The 19281-nt window shown below is 39.3% G+C and overlaps 4 protein-coding genes across 4 annotated transcripts; 1 reads left to right on the top strand and 3 right to left on the bottom strand.

Annotated features, from left to right (window-relative positions):
• Positions 1-384: 384 nt before the first annotated feature.
• LOC108080262 (alpha-tocopherol transfer protein) lies at positions 385-4419 on the bottom strand. The gene is made up of 5 exons (XM_017174925.2): positions 4181-4419; positions 3236-3395; positions 1401-1482; positions 898-1325; positions 385-834 (listed from the first exon to the last, which is right to left on the bottom strand). Exons 1-5 carry the CDS (start codon positions 4281-4283, stop codon positions 711-713), a joined length of 897 nt encoding a protein of 298 aa, XP_017030414.1. The 5' UTR covers positions 4284-4419; the 3' UTR covers positions 385-710.
• Positions 4420-9634: 5215 nt separating this feature from the next.
• MTPAP (mitochondrial poly(A) polymerase) lies at positions 9635-14385 on the bottom strand. The gene is made up of 3 exons (XM_017175090.3): positions 14196-14385; positions 13264-14125; positions 9635-10797 (listed from the first exon to the last, which is right to left on the bottom strand). Exons 1-3 carry the CDS (start codon positions 14284-14286, stop codon positions 9855-9857), a joined length of 1896 nt encoding a protein of 631 aa, XP_017030579.1. The 5' UTR covers positions 14287-14385; the 3' UTR covers positions 9635-9854.
• On the top strand, positions 11150-13138 carry Tsp2A (tetraspanin 2A). The gene is made up of 2 exons (XM_017175091.2): positions 11150-11282; positions 12259-13138. The coding sequence occupies exon 2, from the start codon at positions 12270-12272 to the stop codon at positions 13002-13004; it is 735 nt and encodes a 244-aa protein (XP_017030580.1). The 5' UTR covers positions 11150-11282; positions 12259-12269; the 3' UTR covers positions 13005-13138.
• A 1049-nt stretch (positions 14386-15434) lies between the features above and the next one.
• On the bottom strand, positions 15435-19201 carry LOC108080338 (solute carrier family 12 member 8). Its single transcript, XM_017175038.3, has 7 exons — positions 18551-19201; positions 17934-18481; positions 17661-17862; positions 17364-17598; positions 16747-17301; positions 16508-16686; positions 15435-16440 (listed from the first exon to the last, which is right to left on the bottom strand). Exons 1-7 carry the CDS (start codon positions 18796-18798, stop codon positions 16281-16283), a joined length of 2127 nt encoding a protein of 708 aa, XP_017030527.1. The 5' UTR covers positions 18799-19201; the 3' UTR covers positions 15435-16280.
• Between the last annotated feature and the right edge of the window lie 80 nt (positions 19202-19281).

Below are 19281 nucleotides of genomic sequence, written 5' to 3'. Positions count from 1 at the left end.
GGTTAAAATAAATCATTTTGCGAAAACAAATAAAAAATTACATTTAAAAAAATATACAGACAAACCCAATTAATTAAACAATATATACATATTTTATTTATTTTTTTTTTTTAAGAATTTATTATTATTATAAAAAATATTTTGAACAAAATTTTAATAAAATTGTTTCTGTAAAATTAATGTTATATTATTTTTTTTAATTTGTATAATAAATTGTTTATTTTTTATCAATTTGTTCAACTTTTTCCAAGAAAACCTGTTACTGGGTCTTCACTGTAATTGTTAACATGATTTTATATTAGCCATGGCAATTCACCATATTTCTCATTTATGGCATACTTTCAGGCGGCAAAGTTAAGTATAGATTTTGAAAACTTGCTCCGATTTTCCATTATTTCCATTTATTTGCATAAAATAAAAACAAAGCACACTTGTTTACCAACATATTTACATTGCAATAAATATATAATAACCTTAAAACATATAATAAACATATTTATTAACATAAACCCAAGCCCAGCTGGGGAATTGAATCAGAAAAAAAGAAAAACAAACAAAAACTCCATAAAAAACTAACGAGTTTCCCCTACGATTTCCCATAAACACGATATACATATATACCCTCTAAAACTTAAATATCGGTTCCAACCGAAAAAATTAAGTCATTAATTTAACATGTAATTAAAGATAACATATTTAACTCCAATTATTTAATCTATTTCCAGGCTGCGAAGATTTTGTGAAATCTGCGAGGCTGCAGCATCGTGGGACTTGCCACGGCTGCCCTTTTTGAGCTTGTTCATCTGCCAGTTTTGCGCATCCATCAGATAGTCCCTGAAAAGAATTAAATAGTAAAATAATAAGAGCATATTCGGGTATTTAAATATGTATATGTACCTTTGCTCCTTGAGCAACTGCATCCACTTGGCCTTCAGGTCAGCCATTTTGCCCGCCTCGCCGCCATACTCCTCCGGCAGCATGGAGCGCGGAAAGTGCCGGTATGGCGTCTCTGCCCCCGGCAAATGGAAGTGGATCAGCTTGAAGACCTCGCTCTTGATAAATGGCTTCACCACGGCCATCACCTTGTCCACGTAAGAGGGGCAATTCAGCACATGGATCTCCCTGAGCCGCACCGGATGCGCCTCCTGGACGAACTTCATGTAGACGCGCAGGGCACCGAGTGCCGTCTTGGTAAGATGGCGCAGCGTATAGCCTGCCATGTCGAAAATGGGAATCTCGCCATCGGATAAACGCTCCTTGTCCTCGGTGGCAAAGCGGCAGTCGGCCACCATGAAGAACACCTTGATTCCAGCGGTAAAGTTGAACTGCGAATATAATTTTGGATATTAATTAATTAGTTTGGGATATTATATATATATATATATATTTTACCCACTCACCTTATCGGCATCAAAGTCAATGAGGCGGTAAAAGAGCAGCTTGTTGTTCTCCGGTGTCAGGCCGGGCAACGGCACAAGATCACTGCAAAAAAAAGAGAGCCAAGAAGAGGGTTTACAAATACTATAAAGTATACAAAATACAGGGGGATTTCGGGGCACCGGACCCCAAAAACCGGTTGATGCCAATGCACCTTGTGACTGCACACACTGAGAGAAAATCAAGCACAAGTCCAGGGTGCAGCAGGTGCAGGTGAATTCCCAGCAAATAACACATTCCTCGAAGCTCGAAGTGCAACATCCAGAGTTGAGTTTCAATGGCTAATTCTATGTGGTTCCAGCGAAACTGCGAGCCCATAAAAAATGTAATTGTTAGGCTTGCTTAACTTTAAAAGCCGCAATTGGCCAACAATAATGTCTCTATTTAAAAATGTAAACCAAACATTAAGTTGTTCTTTGTTTTGAAATTATTACCCGGTCAAGAAAGGGGTGTAACTTGTGACATTTTTACTGATTTTTATGGAACTGAACCTCTATTAAAATTATATTTATTTGTTTTTATACTATTTGTTCCTTTTTTGTAGACTCTCGATAACCGGTTTGGCTTGTTAATGAAAAAAAAAACAATTACAAGTCTTTAATTTATAAAAGTTAAAAAGTGAATGTGTGTTCTTTCATTTGACATTAACAAATTCAATTTAAAAAAATAAACAATCAAAACAATTTAAACTTCAATGTTAACAATAAATAAAGGTTCAAATCTCACGTTTTGTTTTTGCTTTCGCGGTTGGCCGGTTTTTAAGCATTTTTTTATAAGATTTAACCAATTAAAAATACAAACGGAGGTCAATTCGCCATAATTATTTAAAGTCATTTTAAACAATATTATAAGCCGTATAATATAAGGTATATAAGATCACCTTAGAATGATTAAAATTTTTGTTTTGGTAATTTTTAACAAATATATTTATATTTAGAATGTTTTCAGTAATTTATTTATTTATTTTACTTAATTTTTTAGGAACCTGTAATTTTTTATTATATTTTTTGTCTTTGGTTTTTGTGACCTTTAATTTGTATTTTTTGTGTATACAATTTTTTTTAACCTGAACATTATTATTTTTAAGTTTTTAATGATCTTTAATTTACCTTCATAAATATTTTTTAGGAGCTTGAACTTTTTTATTATTGCTTAGATTTTTATTATCTTTAAATTTGCTTAATGAGTATTTATATATATATTTTTTTATTATTATTATTTTTGTTTTTTGACCTTTAGTTTTTCCTTTGTTTAATTTTGGTTTTCCTAAATTTTATTAGTATTTGCTAGTTCTTTTTTTACGATGTTAAATATTGTTTCATAATTATTTGTACAAGTGTATATTTAGGAACCTGTTCTTTATCATTCTTTAATTTTTACGATATTTTTTTTATGATCTTTAATGAAGAATAATGAGTAATTTTGGTAACTCTAGGTCATATTCAGTGTTTTTTTACTTTTACCATGAAGATCTTTAGTTCAACTTTAATTTAGGTTAATTTAATATTAACTTTAACTTTAATATAGATTGAATTTTAAAATTTGTACCCAGATTAGATATATTAACAGGTCATAGAATTTAGAATTGGGGAATTTTTGAGCACTTTCAGGGGAATATTATATATTTTTATATTATTTATTTTATATATTATATATTTTATATATTAATTAATTTATATATTATTTATTTTATACACTTTTTAGAAATACATTATAAATATTTTATTATTTCGATAATCTCTCCTTATAAAAATTCCTAAAAAATTCTAAAATCCAAAATCCAAAACTTAAAACTTACGCCACTTGCAGCAACTGCTGGGAGCTGGCATCCAGGGGATCCCGGTCGATGAAGATGTTGGCATGCTTGTTCCGCAGTCCATAGTTGTGCTCGATGAGGCGCTGGGCGGCGGACAGATCGCCGCGCGTCGTGTGCAGAAAGCGGCGCAGCAGCAGGCAGGCTGCGGAGGAATCAAGGCAAAGTGGTGTGCGAATTGGTATGATTACGGTTACAAATACCAGTATGAATACTAATACGAATAAGTGTATGAATGCGAGTATGCACCCATACAAGTATGGCCAGAGTAGATGTGCTGTCTTTGTGGTTATGCAACCTCGACTGCAGTGTGGACTCGCATCTCTTGTGGCAGGCAATTGACCCACTCACTAACCTGAGTTAGTTGGTCATCGCCATGCACAGGTAAAAATATTTTTAAAGAAATTTGGGAATTTATGGAAACGATAAGGTTCTTAATTTTATAAAATATTTAAAAACAAATTAAGCACATATTAAGTTGAGTAAAAAAGATCAATGAACTTTTGTTAAAGGATTATTTGTATTTTATATTATTATTATTATTATTATTATATATTTTTATTTATTAATTATAAAATTCCTGATTTTCCAGATTTAAAATATATATTTTATTTATTGATACAATTTAATTTATATTTTTTTAGATTTTCCTTAAAGAGGTCATTAGTCGTTTGCCATTTATTTCGCTGATCTCGTTTTATATTTTGAAATCCCTTAGCTTGTGCCATTTTTTTTTTTTGCAAAAATATGTAAATATCAGTTGGCATAATATGCAAAAATGTATTAAATATTCATTACTATTTTGTTTATAAGCGAACTTTAATGTGAACAACATATTTACAATACATTTTTTTCCTTTATATTCCCTTTTTATTATTTTTACTTGTTGAAACTCTAATTACACTCAAAAAAATAGTTAACTTTACGCACATATATTCGGCGGCAACTGTGTCTGGTTCTTGGCCCACTCCTGCAGCTCTTGAACCCGCTTGACCATTAGCTGATCCTCGTTCTGCTCGTTAGTGTGCACCATTTTGCCGGTGGCCTCAAGAACTATTGCACTATTAACTATTGAACTATCGAGATATCGGAATATCGAACTTCCGCGAAGGAGCGAAATGGCTATTAAGTAAGGGGAGCCTGTGGAGAGCGCGTCTGTGCGACGCTAATTCGCGACTGCAACTGATTGGGCTTCGTTTTTTTGGCTTTTCGTCAAGTCGCTGCTGCTGCTGCTGCTGGCTCTGAATATCTGCCGGCTTCGCAGTCCGCTGCCGCTGCCGCTGCCAGCAGCTGGCATCGCAAATAATAATCCAGGTGCTGGAAACCAAGTGCTGGAATAGTGGAAGACATGCGATCGGTAAGTGTAAGTGTATGTCCTCTTGCAGGTGTGTTTGTGTGTGTGTGTGTGTGGTTGCGGTTTTTGCTTGCTGCCATCTCTCCTTTTCTTTGCTCTTTCTCTTTTTATCCTTTGTTTACTGAAAGATGGAGAGCTTACACTAAAAAAAAATATATGTATATGTATATATTGGTATAAATATATAAGTATATTGTTAACATGGTTTAAAATATTTGTTAGGTAATTCTAAAAAATACATTAAAATTTGACAACTTAATTCTGATTAATTAAATTTTATTTATATTATTTATATAATTTATATTCTTTATTTTATTTATACTATTTTTATTATATTTATTACTTGTTTGTATTTTTATCTGTTTCTAATTTTGGTTTCATCAAAAAGTTTTTGTTGACCATTTTTTTTTTTTGTATTTTTGCTAACCTGGCCCAGTGATCTAGATTACTTTCACTAATTTATGCTAATTTTTACTACACGTAAAAAATGTATATATTATTTTTAAAGGTAATGTAAAGTAAAGTAAAAAAAGCAGCAAAATCCAGCCAATATAAAACCTTCATCAGAACCTGACTATTCTTTGCTGTGCTGTTAGATCCCTATTATTTTAAATACTTTCTTGTTATTTAAATATTAATATTAATAATAATTCGTAATTAAATTATAAACCTTTCTTATTTGGACTTACACCGCCAGTTGGCGATGCGTTGCTTTGGCGTTGTGCAATTTTCCATACACGTTTAAGGTACATTGTTCACTTTTCTGTGTCAGAAGGTCAAAAACCGGGGGTGTGCGTGTGTGTGTGTATGATTTAAGCGTGTGTGTATATTGCGTGGGTGCTGCTGTGGCGGGTTTTCCGGCTGCCCCACGGCTTTTCACGTCGCGTCGGTCGCGGCCATTGCTGTGTTGGGTCGACTTTTTGGTTACCCTTTATGTTTGTCTTCTTTGAGCGTAACCAGGCAGGTCGATCTAGACAAGCTGAAAACATTTTAAGTCAAAATTTTTATTTATAATTTCGGCATGGAACGAGTTTTTCTTACTAAATACCTATTTTAAGTATTTATTTTATTATTATTTATTTTATTATTATTTTAAAATATTTATATTATAATTTTTTAATATATATTTATTACTATTTTTTTTATTATATATTTTATTTGTTATTAAATTATTAATTTATGAAAAGAAGTAAGACATTTATATTTATATATATTATTTATTTTATTCTTCTTTTTAATATTTACTTTTTAATATATGAAGTTTATTTATTATTAATTTATTTATTATAAATAAAAGTAAGACATAACATGACCACAACTCTTCGAGTAACTTTAATTATTGGTTTTTTAACTACAGGATATCTCAAGCTTCGTTCACATTTCCTTTTAACTTTTAATTTTCCTATATTTTTTGTGTGTGTTGTTTTTTTTTTAGTAGCCGTTTCTTGCCGAGTTCGGTTTGGTTTCCAGCTTTATATTTTATCGCGACATTGGCAAACAATTTTCGGCGAGTCGAGGCGAAGTCGAAGTCGTAGTCGCAGTCACCAACGCTCCACTTGTTATGCTGGCTATGCTACCGCTTTCGTACGTGTTTCGCAAGTTAAACTATTTACAACACAACAACAAAAGACAGCAGCAACAATATAAACATAAACTAAAACAAAACTGTCAACAGCGAGAAGAGAAGCAGGCGGCGAAAGCGAAATCCGCCCGCCGCCGCCTTACATTTCTGCTGGCAGAGAACCAGAAAAAAAATATATAAAAAATATACAGCGATCGTATTAACCACAGTCCAACTTGCAGAGATCGAATTACTATATATTTCGAAGTGTGACACACCTGACTGGCAAGTTAGCTCCTTTCTCTGCCATGTGTCGCTGGAGGCGCAAGGCAGCTATAACCAATTTATAAATAATTAAAATAATTTTAAATTCATTTTGTGACCTAATCTAAATTGTAACACAAATATATCTATTTTTTAAATATTTATTTTTTAGTTATAGATATTTTTTATATAAAATAATTTCAGCTATTTCTTTCTTTTTCTTTTCTTGATTAATTAAAAATATTCATAAAATCTCTTAATAAAATAATGTAATTTAAAAATTAAAATTAATATAAAATTGCTTACAATATTGTTTATTTAAATATATTTTTTTTTAAATTCCTAAGCCTACAAATTATATTTCAAAAATATAATTTTTCCCTTGCCTATAATATTGCTCATACGCCATGTGGTGCGAGTAAATAAAATTATTGGTATAATTTGTATAATTTGTTTGCATTAGTCAGGCTTGACTGTAACCACTTGACTGCCAATTTTAAGTGCAGCTGTAAAACTTATTAAAACCCGAAAGCCAACGCAGCGAAAAGCTCGCTAAGAAACCCCTCCCTCCACCCCTTTGGCCTTGAAAATGGAACTTGGCCGGGGCGGCGGCCATAAAAAAAATAAAACAACAAAGGCCCAAGTCAGACTTTGACAAAAAACAAAAAAGAAAAAAAATAATAAAGTGCTAACTGACAAATTAAAATGGTAAAAAGAGGTAACTGGTAGTTCAACTCGTATTTTACGTGGATTTTCGGAATGGGAATTATGGTCATGTGAATACTGTGGCCCGTTCTTGGCACTTTACTGCGTCCTTGGCTTGGCATTAGCTGCAGCGAGATTAGATATATATATATATAGCACATAATCCGATCCAAGATCCAAGTCAAATGTTTTATAGATTTCTTTTGTGGAAACTTTTGTGGACACCATAAATCGTGAATTGGAAATTAAAACCTTCTTTCTGAAAATAAAAAACGATTGTAAAGAAGCACAGAAAGCAGGTGTATATAAGCTTTTCTTTTGGATTAATTATATTATTTTTTTTATATTTTAATACCCTGGCTGGGTATTATAATTTCATTCAAAAGATAACAACGCAGTGAAAGAGTCGTTTCCGACCCCATAAACCATATAAATACTTGATCAACATTAACAGGAGAATCGTTTAAGCCATGTTTGAGGGAAAACTAATTTTGAGCCATTTTTGCGAAATTTGATAAGGGGTTACATCATTAAAATTCTCAGATTTTGGCCAAAAATTTGAAATTTTTAAATAATTAAATCAAGTATGCAGATTTATTAACTGTAGAAAGTCTAGCACAAAACAGTTTTCCGATTTAAAATTAATGCTTTTTTGCCCGAGTTATGATATTTTTAAATTTACAAAATTCTGGTAATTATAAGAAATTTTTTAATATTAAAAATCGGATTTTATAATGTAAAATAATATTTTTTCTAAGTGAAGGAGTCATTTCCGACCCTACAAACCATATATATTCTTGATCAGCATTAAAAGGTGAATCTTTTAAGCCATGTTTGAGGAAAAACTAATTTTTTGAGATTTTTCAAAATTTGTTAAGGGGTTACATCATTAAAATTCTCAAAATTTTGGCCAATATTTGAATTTTTTAAAATTTCAAATAAAGTATGCAGATTTATTAACCTTGCAAAAACTGACACAGAACAGTTTTCCGATTTAAAATTAATGCTTTTTTGGCTGAATTATGACATTTTTTTATTGTTTGATTTCCACAAAAAAATATCATAAAAAATCTATAAAATTTTAAGAATGTTTAAAAATTCACAGCAAAAATGTATTTATTTTAATTTGTAAGGTCTCGATATCAACTTGATACTGTATATGTTAAGAACCTTTCAAAGGTAACTTTCACAAAAGTGGGTTTACTAGATTTTGTTTACTGTAAATGTTTAAATAAATAAACAAATCTTACCAGCGAGGTTCCCACACAAAGTGCATTCATAACTTGGCACTCTCTGCTGTTTGCCAACTTTGTTTGCATCATTTGGCTAAATCAATTAGCCAGAATACGCGCACATTGACGGCTAATTACGGCCAGCAGCATCATCATCGACGCCAAAACAAATTGGCGGTTACAAAAGTCGTCATGCAAATTATTGCACATTTCGGGCAAAGTAAAGAATGATAAGTGCATAATGCAGGCAAGGAAAAAATATTAAAAAAAAAACTATATGTAAGCTTGAAAGCTTCAACTCACTCTGCTGAAAAAAACCAACTCACGATCGTTTGCAATGCTGCAACACACATATTCATTATAATTCTCGGGAGCGGTAGCCCTTCTATTTTGAAATTTGTAATCTCTTAATTTTGATTAAAAGCAACACATTACCACATAAGAAATTTTAAATATATTTTGAGAATTATTAAAATTAGGGAGTTTTTTTAAGTTGTTTAATTTTGTTTAGAAGCAACATACTACCTCATAATCGTTGTTTATATTAATATTTTAATAATAATCTTAATTAATATAATCATTATTTAAATTATAATATTAATATTAATAATAAAATATGCTTATAAATATTTTTTCTCTTCCCTAGCATAGTCTAAAAAAAAACCTTGTAATATTTAAAAATATTTTTTCAGAACAAAAAATAATTGGATCTATTTTCTTTTTAATTTGATAAGTTAAAATTAAAAATATAAAAAAATAAATAAATAAATATTTAATAATAATTTTAATAAAATTTAGAAGCCTCTTTAAGTTGGATAATAATAATTAAAAGCAACATATTAACCCATAATTATTTTATATGTATATAAATCATTAATAACATTAATATTTTGAAGCTTTTAAAACATTTTCCCTTTCCCAGCACATCCTAAAAAAAAATCATTATAATATTTTTAAATATTTTTTCTGATCTCATAAATTTTTCTTATTTTTTTATTATATATTTTTTTATAAATTCTTAAAATTTTCTTCTTTTAAATATTTTTTTTTAATATTAAAAAGGTTTTAAAACCCTTTGCCTTCCCTTCCACAGCCTACAAAAAAACACTGTAATATTTTTAAATATTTTTTCTGATCTCATAATTTTTATTTTATTTTTTTGTTATTATATATTCTTTTATAAATTCTTAAAATTTTATTCTTTTAATTATTTTTTTTTAATATAAAAAGATATTACCTTTTTCCCTTCCCCAAAAAACACACAAATATTTTTAAATATTTTTTCTGACCTCATAAATTTTTCTTTTATTCGTCGATACAAAAATTGATTTAAATACTCAACATTGGCGCACGATCTTAGCTAGTCTTAGCTTACCTAGGAGGGGGGTATTAGGGGGGAGGGGCTAACAGTATGAACAACGATCAGTTTAGTTACAGTTTAGCCTGTAGTTAAGCCTACGCAGGTATGTACACGGGCCAGGCGGAGCATCACCTGCTGCTCCGCCTGTTCTTTGGACTGTTCCCTGGGGCAGCACTGCTCCCATTCGCTGATCCTCGCAGCTGCTTCAGCTCGGAACGCGTGGCCGCCTTGATGCTCTGCACCTGTTGACGCACCGAGGCGCTCTTGTAGGTGATCGGTGGCTCGGCTGAGCTCGGACTCAGACTGGCAGTGGGCACGGTGGCGGAGGAGGAGGAGGAGGCCTCCTTCTGCTCGAACAGATCACTCACCTCCACCATGCGGGGCTTGAAGAACATATTCGGCCGAATGACCGCCTTCTCCGGCTGCTTGAACAGATTGAGCAGGCCCCAGGACATCTCCAGACGTTCGTTGTGGCTGCCGTGACCCTCGCCAGCCTCCGGCGAGAGCGAGGCACTCTCCACCTCCGACTCGAGCACCCAGGCCGCATTCCTCACCTCAATGCGCAGCCTCTCGCACTCCTCCAGGCTGACATTCTTGCTCACATTGAGCAGCTGCTCCAGCGGATTCACAATGTACATGGCCGAGTGATCCGGCTTGGCCAGCGCCCTGCCCTCGTTCAGCGAGATGGCACGATTGTGGAAGTCAAACTGCGAGTAGAACTCGAAGAACTGCAGCAGCAGCTCGCTTAGCGAGCTCTGATTGCGACTCCGGAACCCCAGGCGCTCCAGGTCGCGTCCAAAGCTACAATTGATGCCATCCTCGGTGATGCGCATGTCCGAGGGCTCGGCCGCCTTGGCCAGGGCCGATATGGTGGGCAGGATGGGCTGGCGCAGCTGCTGCAGAAAGAACATGACCAGGCAGGTGAGCGAGAAGTTGCTGATCCAGCGTCCTGGGGAGGGATTGGTCAGGCCGCAGGCCTGTGCCCAGCGTCGGATGCTGAAGGTAAGTGGCCGGACGCGCACATCCAGCTCGCCGAACATGTACAGCAGCTCGGACATGTAGTAGCCGGTGCTGGAAAGAGGAAAAAGGAAAGAGGAGATTTCAAGAAAAACCGAGGGAAAAACGAAGATTTCAAGAAAAACCAAGGGAAACACGTAGATTTCTAAATGAATGTTCAGGGAAAAACTGACCCACCCCCATCTTTCTTTCGGGCCGGATATGAGTGCAGCGCTTGGAGCTTATCACCAAGTGAATCATGGCCATTGGCATGCCCCAGGGAGAGCACTGATTCACCTGTTCACCTGTTCTCGCTCTCCCCAGCCAGAGAAAGATATGTATTTAGACGGCATTTGGCAACCTGTGGCTATCTTATCTTATCGAGCTGGCCAAAAGCTTTCTTATCTAGCGCCTCCAACTGGGTCTGGCCTGGCCTGGCCTGGATGTTGTCACCGTTGGGTATCTCAAAACGATTTCAACGAACCACGCCAACGGATCTCTGTGCTACGAGTTCTGTTTCTTAATTTTTTTTCTGGTGATTAAACGTCTTCAAAAACAAGGTGAATTTTGAGTTTAAAGTGGAAGAGAAAGCTTTACAAGTTTACTATATTTTTTTAAGTGTTAATTATAGTTTAAAATATTGAAAAATAAAAACCACACCCAAAGATATGTTTAGTGAAGTGAAAGAGGGGTTTTTGGAACTCTTCAAGGGTTATTTTAATGTATTAATATTCATATTTTATTAATATTTTAATATAAAGTTTAAAAACCACACCTAAAGATATGTTTTGTGAAGTGAAATTAGGATTTTTAGAACTCAAATACTAAATATATTGAAAAGGAATTTCCAACTCTTTAAGGATTATTTTAATATATTTAGATAAAATATATATAACATTTATAATATATATATAAATTTATAAATATTTAATATATATAAATTTTTATATATTTTAAAAATTAAATGAAAAAAGGGCTTTAAGAAGCGAAATACTTCATATATTGAAAAGGAATTTCCAACTCTTCAAGGGTTATTTTAAAATATTTATAAAAATCTTTAAAAATCCTGTAAAAAAAACACCTCAAAGCAACCTATTTGTTAACTATTTGGTGTACTTGCTGGTCTCTTTGGGGTGTTGCAATTGCTCAAAAGGTATTAATCACCTTTAGTGCGTGGCTCTGATAAGGTTTATTTGCTAAACACACACACTGATAAGGCCAGCAGAGAGCAGAGAGCGGAGGAGCAGAGAGCGGAGGAGCAGAGAGCGGAGGAGCAGAGAGCGGAAAGCAGAGAGCGGAGGAGAAGCAGCAGGTGGTGTAAGAAAGGCAGCCACCAGGTTAAAACCAAACGAAAATTGTGATTAATAAAGGCGGCAGTTAGGCCAGGGTGAGCTTTTTGGTGGGTAGAAGATGAGTCAGGAAGGCAGGAAAGGGGATTACTAGCTGGAAATGACTCCTCAAAGCAGGAGAAGTCTACTCTCAACCCTATTTCATCTACAAAAATCCATTTATATCTATATTCCCTGCCCCTTTCAGCTTCCTAAACCATGGGCATTGGCTATGGCGCCGCCGAGGAGCAGCTGGAGAAGCAGATTGGCTGCGTCAAGTACACGCTCTTCTGCTTCAACATCGTTGCCTGGATGATAGCCACCGCCCTGTTCGCCCTCTCCGTCTGGCTGCGTGCCGAGCCCGGCTTCAACGACTGGCTACGCATCCTGGAGGCGCAATCCTTTTACATTGGCGTCTATGTACTCATTGGCATCAGCATCATCATGATGGCGGTGAGCTTCTTGGGCTGCCTGAGTGCCCTAATGGAGAACACCTTGGCCCTGTTCGTTTTTGTGGGCACACAAATCTTTGGCTTTATAGCCACGGTGGCGGGATCAGCGGTCCTCATGCAGTTCAGCACCATGAACTCCAGCCTGCAGCCACTGTTGAATGTGTCGCTGCGCGGGTTTGTGGCCACCTCGGAGTACACGTACTCCAACTATGTGCTGACCATGATCCAGGAGAATATCGGTTGCTGTGGAGCCAGCGGACCATGGGATTATCTTGATCTGCGCCAGCCATTGCCCAGCTCTTGTCGCGACACTGTCAGTGGGAATGCCTTCTTCAATGGCTGTGTAGATGAGCTGACCTGGTTTTTTGAGGGCAAAACCGGTTGGATTGTGGCCCTGGCCATGACCCTGGGCCTGCTGAATGTCATTTGTGCCGTGATGAGCTTTGTCCTGGTGCAGGCGGTCAAGAAGGAGGAGGAGCAGGCCAGTAACTATCGTCGCTAGAGTGGCGACGAGTGCCCAATTAGCCTAAGTTAGTGGATATACAGCAACGACAACAACAGACCCTACGATAGATGTAAGAGTTCCCACCCAATTCGAACAATAAGTACAATAAAGATTGCGATCCCCGCCCAAAACTGTGGTTTTTTTGTGAGCCTTCCAAGGCAGAGGGACAAACGGACACAAGGACTGCCTGCCAGCTGGATTGGTGATCAGGGAAGATGGCTTACGATGCATACTTAAGGCTACTGTTTCTACTCACAGGTTGCTCATGCTCAAGTCAATCTCCAGATCCAGATGCTCGTGATGATACTTAATGATGGGCACCCTGGCCTGCAGGATGCGACGCACATGGCACACGCCCGGCAGGAACAGATGCAGCATGTCTCCAAAGCACTCCATGTGCCGTTGCGTCTGCGATCGTCCATTGCTCAGGTTCTCCTTGGTATGGTACACCAGACGCGATGGCTCCTGGTGGCCGCCGCCACCGCCGCCCGTGTCATTGTCAAAACGCAGGATAAGATCCAGATCACAGCCCATCTTGCCAAAACCATTGACCGACGAGCCAAAGGGCAGGGCCTGGGCGGCAGGAAACATGCCAGAGATGGCCTGCTGCACCTGCAGGGCGGCCAGGAAGCGAAGACGCACGCCCAGCTCGTTCAGACGCGAGTGCTGGTGCAGCAGCTGCACCTGCTCCTCGATATCCCTGGCGCCGCGGAGCACAATTAGCAGGTGTTCCTGTTCCGCCGGCCGATTGCCATCGATTGAGAGCAGAGCGGTCGGTGCCGGTTGCGAAGCCAGCTTGGGGCCACGCCGCGCACCCGCTGCCGCCGCTGCCCGAAACCAGAGGAAGGGCGAGCGGACGGGCACACCGCTCAGGTCGCCATTGGTAACGCCGGCATCAATGGCGGCCGCTGCCTCGCCGGCCGTGGCATACTCCAGCAGGACATAGTGCAGCGCCTCGTCCTGCCGCACGCAATAGTGATGGGCGCCGAGAATGGAGCCGAACCGGCTGCAGTAGTTATACAACTCCGCGTACGACTTCTCGGAGCTCACCTGGACGACAATGCTGCGCTGGGCCTGTTGCTGGTGCTGGCCAATGAACTCCTCGTAGCTGGGCCGACCTGTGGACAGGACAGAGGTGTGGCACAGGTGAAGGGTCGCTGGAAGCGGCAGGAATCGCCAGCAACTCACCTGCAGTCCGGCTGGCGGCGGACGCCGGAGCGCTGCAGTACGTGCGCCACAGCTGATGGAGCTGATGGGTGCGTCGCACAAGGCTGTTCATGGCGGGTGCTGGCTCTCGGTCGCAGGTGGTACGCACCGCGCTCCTTGCAACTAAAATAATAATAATAATAATAATGTTCCGATAGTTTTCGGTGGCGCTGGCTTTGAGGTTACGGCGAGCTGTTATCGATGCAGCCCTGGCTTAGAAGCAGATCAATGCAAAATATGGGAATTAAATCGAAAAGGATTTCCAAGGACTCGGCCCAGAGGCCATGCTAGTGAAATTTCAGTGAGACTTCCATTCAGCAAAATATTCCTAGCATCAGCTATTCGTATTTCTAAGCCCCCATTAAAGACGATTATCGGCAGGCCCTGGCCTGGCTGTTATCGATTGCACCACAATGGGCGCCTAAATTTAAATTCTAGCCTTTGATTTTTACAAACTATATTTATTTACACTCTTTGAATTTATTACTTTATTATTGTTTTGTTAGTACACACTAGTTTTTAATTGGGCTACAATACAGTACAAAAAGGGGACGCGATCTCGATCTCTTCCGTTCCGTGTGTATTTCTTTGTATTGAATCAACATTTGAGGTGTATATAAATCAGATATATCGTATATATGTGGGGCTGATATACATTTGTATATATACAGTTGTTGGTTGCATATAGGGTGCGATTATTGCTATATACCTGCGCAGAGTTTCGAATTATAGAGGCCGATTCCACAGGGGTAAATGTTTATTTATGCTGATTTTTTAACTATTAAATAATAATTAAAGCTGAAACCTAGATATATTTTAAATAAAATTGGTTTCAAGTATACAAAATTTGGCTTTATAAATTGCAAGACTTGAAACTATAGAAAATTTTAGATATTTTCCATTAAATATATATTTAACATTTTTATTTAAGATATATTAAAAAGAAAAAAAACTAAAAATAGATATTTTTATTAAAAATTAAAAATTGTATGTTATTAAAAAATCAAAAACAAATATTATAAAGATAAAGAAAGATTATTTTTGATTTATTTGTAGCTCAAAAATAATGATTTTGTGGTGATTTAAATTATTTTAATCAAAATTAATAAATATCAATGATTTTTATAATATTACAGAATTTTAATCATTATTAACGATACAAAAACAATACAAATCAATGTGAAATCATTAAATTAAAAAAAAATAAATAATTGTAACATTGAAATCGCACTAATAATTTAATTTATTTTGTGTTTTTTTTTTTTTGGGGAAAAATATCGTTATAGTGATATTTTGATATAGTATCAACATCCCCACTAGTACATCAGGGTTACACAACTTAGACTAAGGTTACGTGTTAACAATTTCATTGGATTTGTGTGCTTCTCTGTGTGTGTTGTGTGTTGAGTGTGTGCTCATCTTAAATGCAAAGGCGCCAAAAAATCATCGATTTCTGATTTTCATTTCTTACTTTTTGCTTAATCTTTTCTTTTTTGTTTTTTTGGTTCACTTATTATCTCAGTATCACATGGAAACATACAAATATCCCATATTTAGCAACAATTTACACAGACTCTCTTTCTACTATTAAAAAAAAGGAACAACACAAGCAAAGAACCCAAGTTAAAGTTAAAATAGATACGTGAGCTGCTGCTGTGCTAGGTTGTGCGGTAGGTGTTGTGTGTGTGTGTGTGTAAGTGTAGGCGGACGGGGGGCGGTGGTAAATGCCGGAACTTGGACAAGCAACTGCGGTGGAAATGATAGAGAACCTAGATTTTGCAACTCCTGCTTTATCTCTTCCACATTTATCACTCTTTCTAATCAAATCAAAAGTCTCGTTATCTTCAGTTTAAAAATCAATTAAGGGAAAATCCAAGGCATTCAAATGAGTCACAGGACCGCAGCTGCTGTTGCCATATCCTTTAGCTTACAGTTATAGATATACAAAACATACAATATCGAATATTATATATAGTTTTAGTTTTAGTTTTTGTTTTAGTTGTAGTTTCACTTGCTCTTGCTTAGCCCAAAGCTTATATTAAGTTATTGCAGACGCTGGTTACCCCTTTAGATATCATCAATGAGTCGTCCCTCGATGACCGACGAGTGATGATAGTTGGGACGCGGCCGGAAGTCCTCGTTCTGCTCGTTCAGCTGCGTGGGCGACAGATCCACGCCGGGGCAGGAGGGCGTTACCACAATTTGCTCGTACTCGTGCATGCGTTTGCTGCCAAAGAGAGCGAGATGAACTGATGGTGTTCCCTTTCCAAATTCAAATCAAGACCCCGACTCACCCAAAGCACCGAAAAACAATGCTCTTCAGCCAGGCAAAAAAGTTAAACTCGGCTGTGAGGCCGGGTTTCACGGCCGGATTGGCAGTGCCCACATAGAACCAGACGACAAACACAACCAGGAAGCAGGTGAGGGCATAGTACCAGTTGACCAGCAGCATAACCAGCAGCTTGGTGAAGGCCTTCGAGGAGAAGAGCTCATTAGAAAACCCAGTTTTCTGCTACCAAACTCGAGAACTCACCCCCAGAAGCGAGGCCCAGCGATTGCAGTAGCCTGAATACCAGTTTTTCGTCTTGGAATGAATTGGCGGACGTATGGGGGCAATGGGTTCCGCTTCCGCTTCCGCTACCGTGTCATTGTCCCCGCCAGTGCCCTGCTCCTGCTGCTCCTGCTGATCCACGGTAACCTGACTGGAGGTACTGGGTCCTTCCGTCCTATTGAACTCCAGCGGCACTGCCTGATGCATGGGCGAATTCTGCGGACTCTGCAGATTCTTGTGACGCACACGGTCGGGGAAGAGCAAATCCAGGTCATTGCCCCCATCGGAGACACTGCCATAGCGACGCGTCTCATAGCTGGGACTCGAGGCTTGGATGCGGAAGCGCTCCTCGCGCTGCTCCTGAATGTCAAAGGTCTGGGCCAGGGCAAAGTAGGCATAGTCGATGCAGGCGTAGGTCAGCAGGAAGGGCATGGTGACAATGGGGGCCAGGAAGTTGATGTCGCCCACAATGATGAAGGTGACGGTGACCAAAGCCACAATGGCCATGGCATACAAAGGCACTTTGTTGGGTCCACGCTGGTGAAGATTGGCAAAGAGATATCAAGGATTGTAAAAGTTGTAAAAATAGAAAAACTTACCCCCTTGCCAAGGACATCGATGCCGGGTATGACGCTCTCCTTGGCTATGCTCTGAAGCACGCGCGGTGTGCCGTACATGGCGCCCAGGCAGGAGGACATGCTGGAAACATAGATGCCTGCCAGCAGCAGGAAATGCACCGCCGACACCTTGACAGAGATCATAAAGTCCGTGTACAAAATAGGACGCTGACAGGTGGCGCCCAAAAACAAGACAAACACCAGGTAAAGGAAGGTCCTAGAGAAAACAGAAAAATGTAAATAGAATGCCACTTTCTACGCCCAAAAGCCCCTCCTTACGAAGTGCCAAATGCAGCCAAGGTGCCATTGGGTATGTCCGTGGATGGAGCACGCAAATCTCCGCTCATATTGATGCCCGACAGCACACCAGTGACGGTGGGAAAGAACACACCAAAGACACGGAACCACGAATACCCGTCTTCATATTTTGGCCACAGATTCTCCACAAAGTTACCAGTTACCCAGCCATCCACGCCGTGTTCTTCAAAAGGAAACCAAGACAAAAGAAGTGAGTCAACTCCTCGGATTCCCCTCATCCAAGCAAACACTCACTACTATCCTCGGTGATGAAGCTGCCCACCATAAAGTCCAGCGCCGAGATAAGCAGGATCATCAGCAGTATAAACTGCAGCTTAATCACCCACTTGACGCCGGCCACATTGATGCAGCCCAGAAGCAGGACAGCCGCCGTGGCAAAGCCCCTGATGGCCCACTTGTTGCCCTCGAGACCCACCAAGCCAGCCATGGACTCACCGAAACCCATGACATTCAAAGCACAGCCTACCGCCTGGCCAAAACAATACAGCAAGCCCAGGGCGCCGCCGAAACGGGAGCCCAGGGTGTGGGCAATCAGGAAGTAGACGCCGCCGCTCTCCACGCGACACCGCTCGCAGATACCAATGGCGGACAGGACACTGACCAAGGCAATTACCACCGTGCAGAAAATAATCAGCACGGCATTGAGGATGCCCGCCTGGGCCACAATCCAGCCGGAGCGGAGGAACACAATGACGCCGAACACGTTGATCAGGCAGGAGGTGAAGACCCCATCCCAGGTGCCAAAGAGCACCGGTTGCGAGATGAAGAAGTTCGAGCGCCACCTGTTGAGGGATGGGATGGGGGATGTTATCTGGGTAATCCTCGTGGACTGGTTACTGTTTCTTCCTTACCAAGGCTTGTCGCCCTGCTCGCCGGCAAAGATCTCATTAGCTCCGGAGGCATGATGACCACCGGCCGCATATGTATACTCATTGCCCAGGTCCACGAAGCCGCCGGTATTGTTGTTGGTCCTCTGGCGGAAACTGGCCACCGCCACCTCACCATCGTCGTCGTCGCCGCCGAGGCCGAAGCGTTGCCAGTCCACGGTGCGTCGGTTACCGTTATGGCCATCAGCAGCAGCAGCGCCGCTATTACTCATCTTGGTTTCTCCGCTTGTTCCGCTTTCCCCCGCCGTTCGTTCCGGCGTTCTCTGCAATCTTCGTTGCTTTTTGTTGGTACTTTTCCTAGGTTCTCCTCGCTTGCGTGGGGTTATCTACGCGTCTATTCCGGCGTAATCGCGGCAATTAACTGATTGGTGATTTGGTTTCTATTGGCGTTCCTATGTATTTCTGCACCCACAACCACACATCCATCCACGCAGGCAGGCGGAGTGTCGGGCAGACGGGCAGTCAGTTGGGCAGGAGTTGGCCTCAGGCGGGCCTCTGGCTTACTGGCTGCTGGAGCTGGGCATTGTTGTGGTCGGGCAGCATTCGGTTGTGTCGGTAAATGTGTAAAATGTCAATAAAAACACTTTCTCATTTGTAAACGAATAAGCAAGTCGTCATCGATAACGATAGACGATGACGATGAGGAGGCGATAGGCGATGATCGGCCAGGTTGCCAGATTGATTATGCGGTATAT

The sequence above is a fragment of the Drosophila kikkawai genome, chromosome X (assembly GCF_030179895.1).
Source record: "Drosophila kikkawai strain 14028-0561.14 chromosome X, DkikHiC1v2, whole genome shotgun sequence".
Taxonomy (NCBI): domain Eukaryota; kingdom Metazoa; phylum Arthropoda; class Insecta; order Diptera; family Drosophilidae; genus Drosophila; species Drosophila kikkawai.
The sequence above is the reverse complement of the archived record's forward strand: the minus strand, read 5'-3'. Positions and strand labels throughout refer to the sequence as shown.

Excerpts from the sequence above, each read along its gene's own strand:
- LOC108080262 (XM_017174925.2), bottom strand. The coding sequence starts at position 4,283 with ATGGTGCACACTAACGAGCAGAACGAGGATCAGCTAATGGTCAAGCGG. Across the intron at positions 1,483-3,235 it reads CAGCAGTTGCTGCAAGTGGC|TGATCTTGTGCCGTTGCCCG; the intron begins GTAAGTTTTAAG and ends TTTTTTTTGCAG. Across the intron at positions 835-897 it reads CAGTTGCTCAAGGAGCAAAG|GGACTATCTGATGGATGCGC; the intron begins GTACATATACAT and ends AATTCTTTTCAG.
- MTPAP (XM_017175090.3), bottom strand. The coding sequence starts at position 14,286 with ATGAACAGCCTTGTGCGACGCACCCATCAGCTCCATCAGCTGTGGCGC. Across the intron at positions 14,126-14,195 it reads CGCCGCCAGCCGGACTGCAG|GTCGGCCCAGCTACGAGGAG; the intron begins GTGAGTTGCTGG and ends TCCTGTCCACAG. Across the intron at positions 10,798-13,263 it reads GACTTGAGCATGAGCAACCT|CACCGGCTACTACATGTCCG; the intron begins GTGAGTAGAAAC and ends TCCTCTTTCCAG.
- Tsp2A (XM_017175091.2), top strand. The coding sequence starts at position 12,270 with ATGGGCATTGGCTATGGCGCCGCCGAGGAGCAGCTGGAGAAGCAGATT.
- LOC108080338 (XM_017175038.3), bottom strand. The coding sequence starts at position 18,798 with ATGAGTAATAGCGGCGCTGCTGCTGCTGATGGCCATAACGGTAACCGA. Across the intron at positions 16,687-16,746 it reads GCTGGGCCTCGCTTCTGGGG|GCCTTCACCAAGCTGCTGGT; the intron begins GTGAGTTCTCGA and ends TTCTCCTCGAAG. Across the intron at positions 16,441-16,507 it reads ATTGTTTTTCGGTGCTTTGG|CAAACGCATGCACGAGTACG; the intron begins GTGAGTCGGGGT and ends TCTCTTTGGCAG.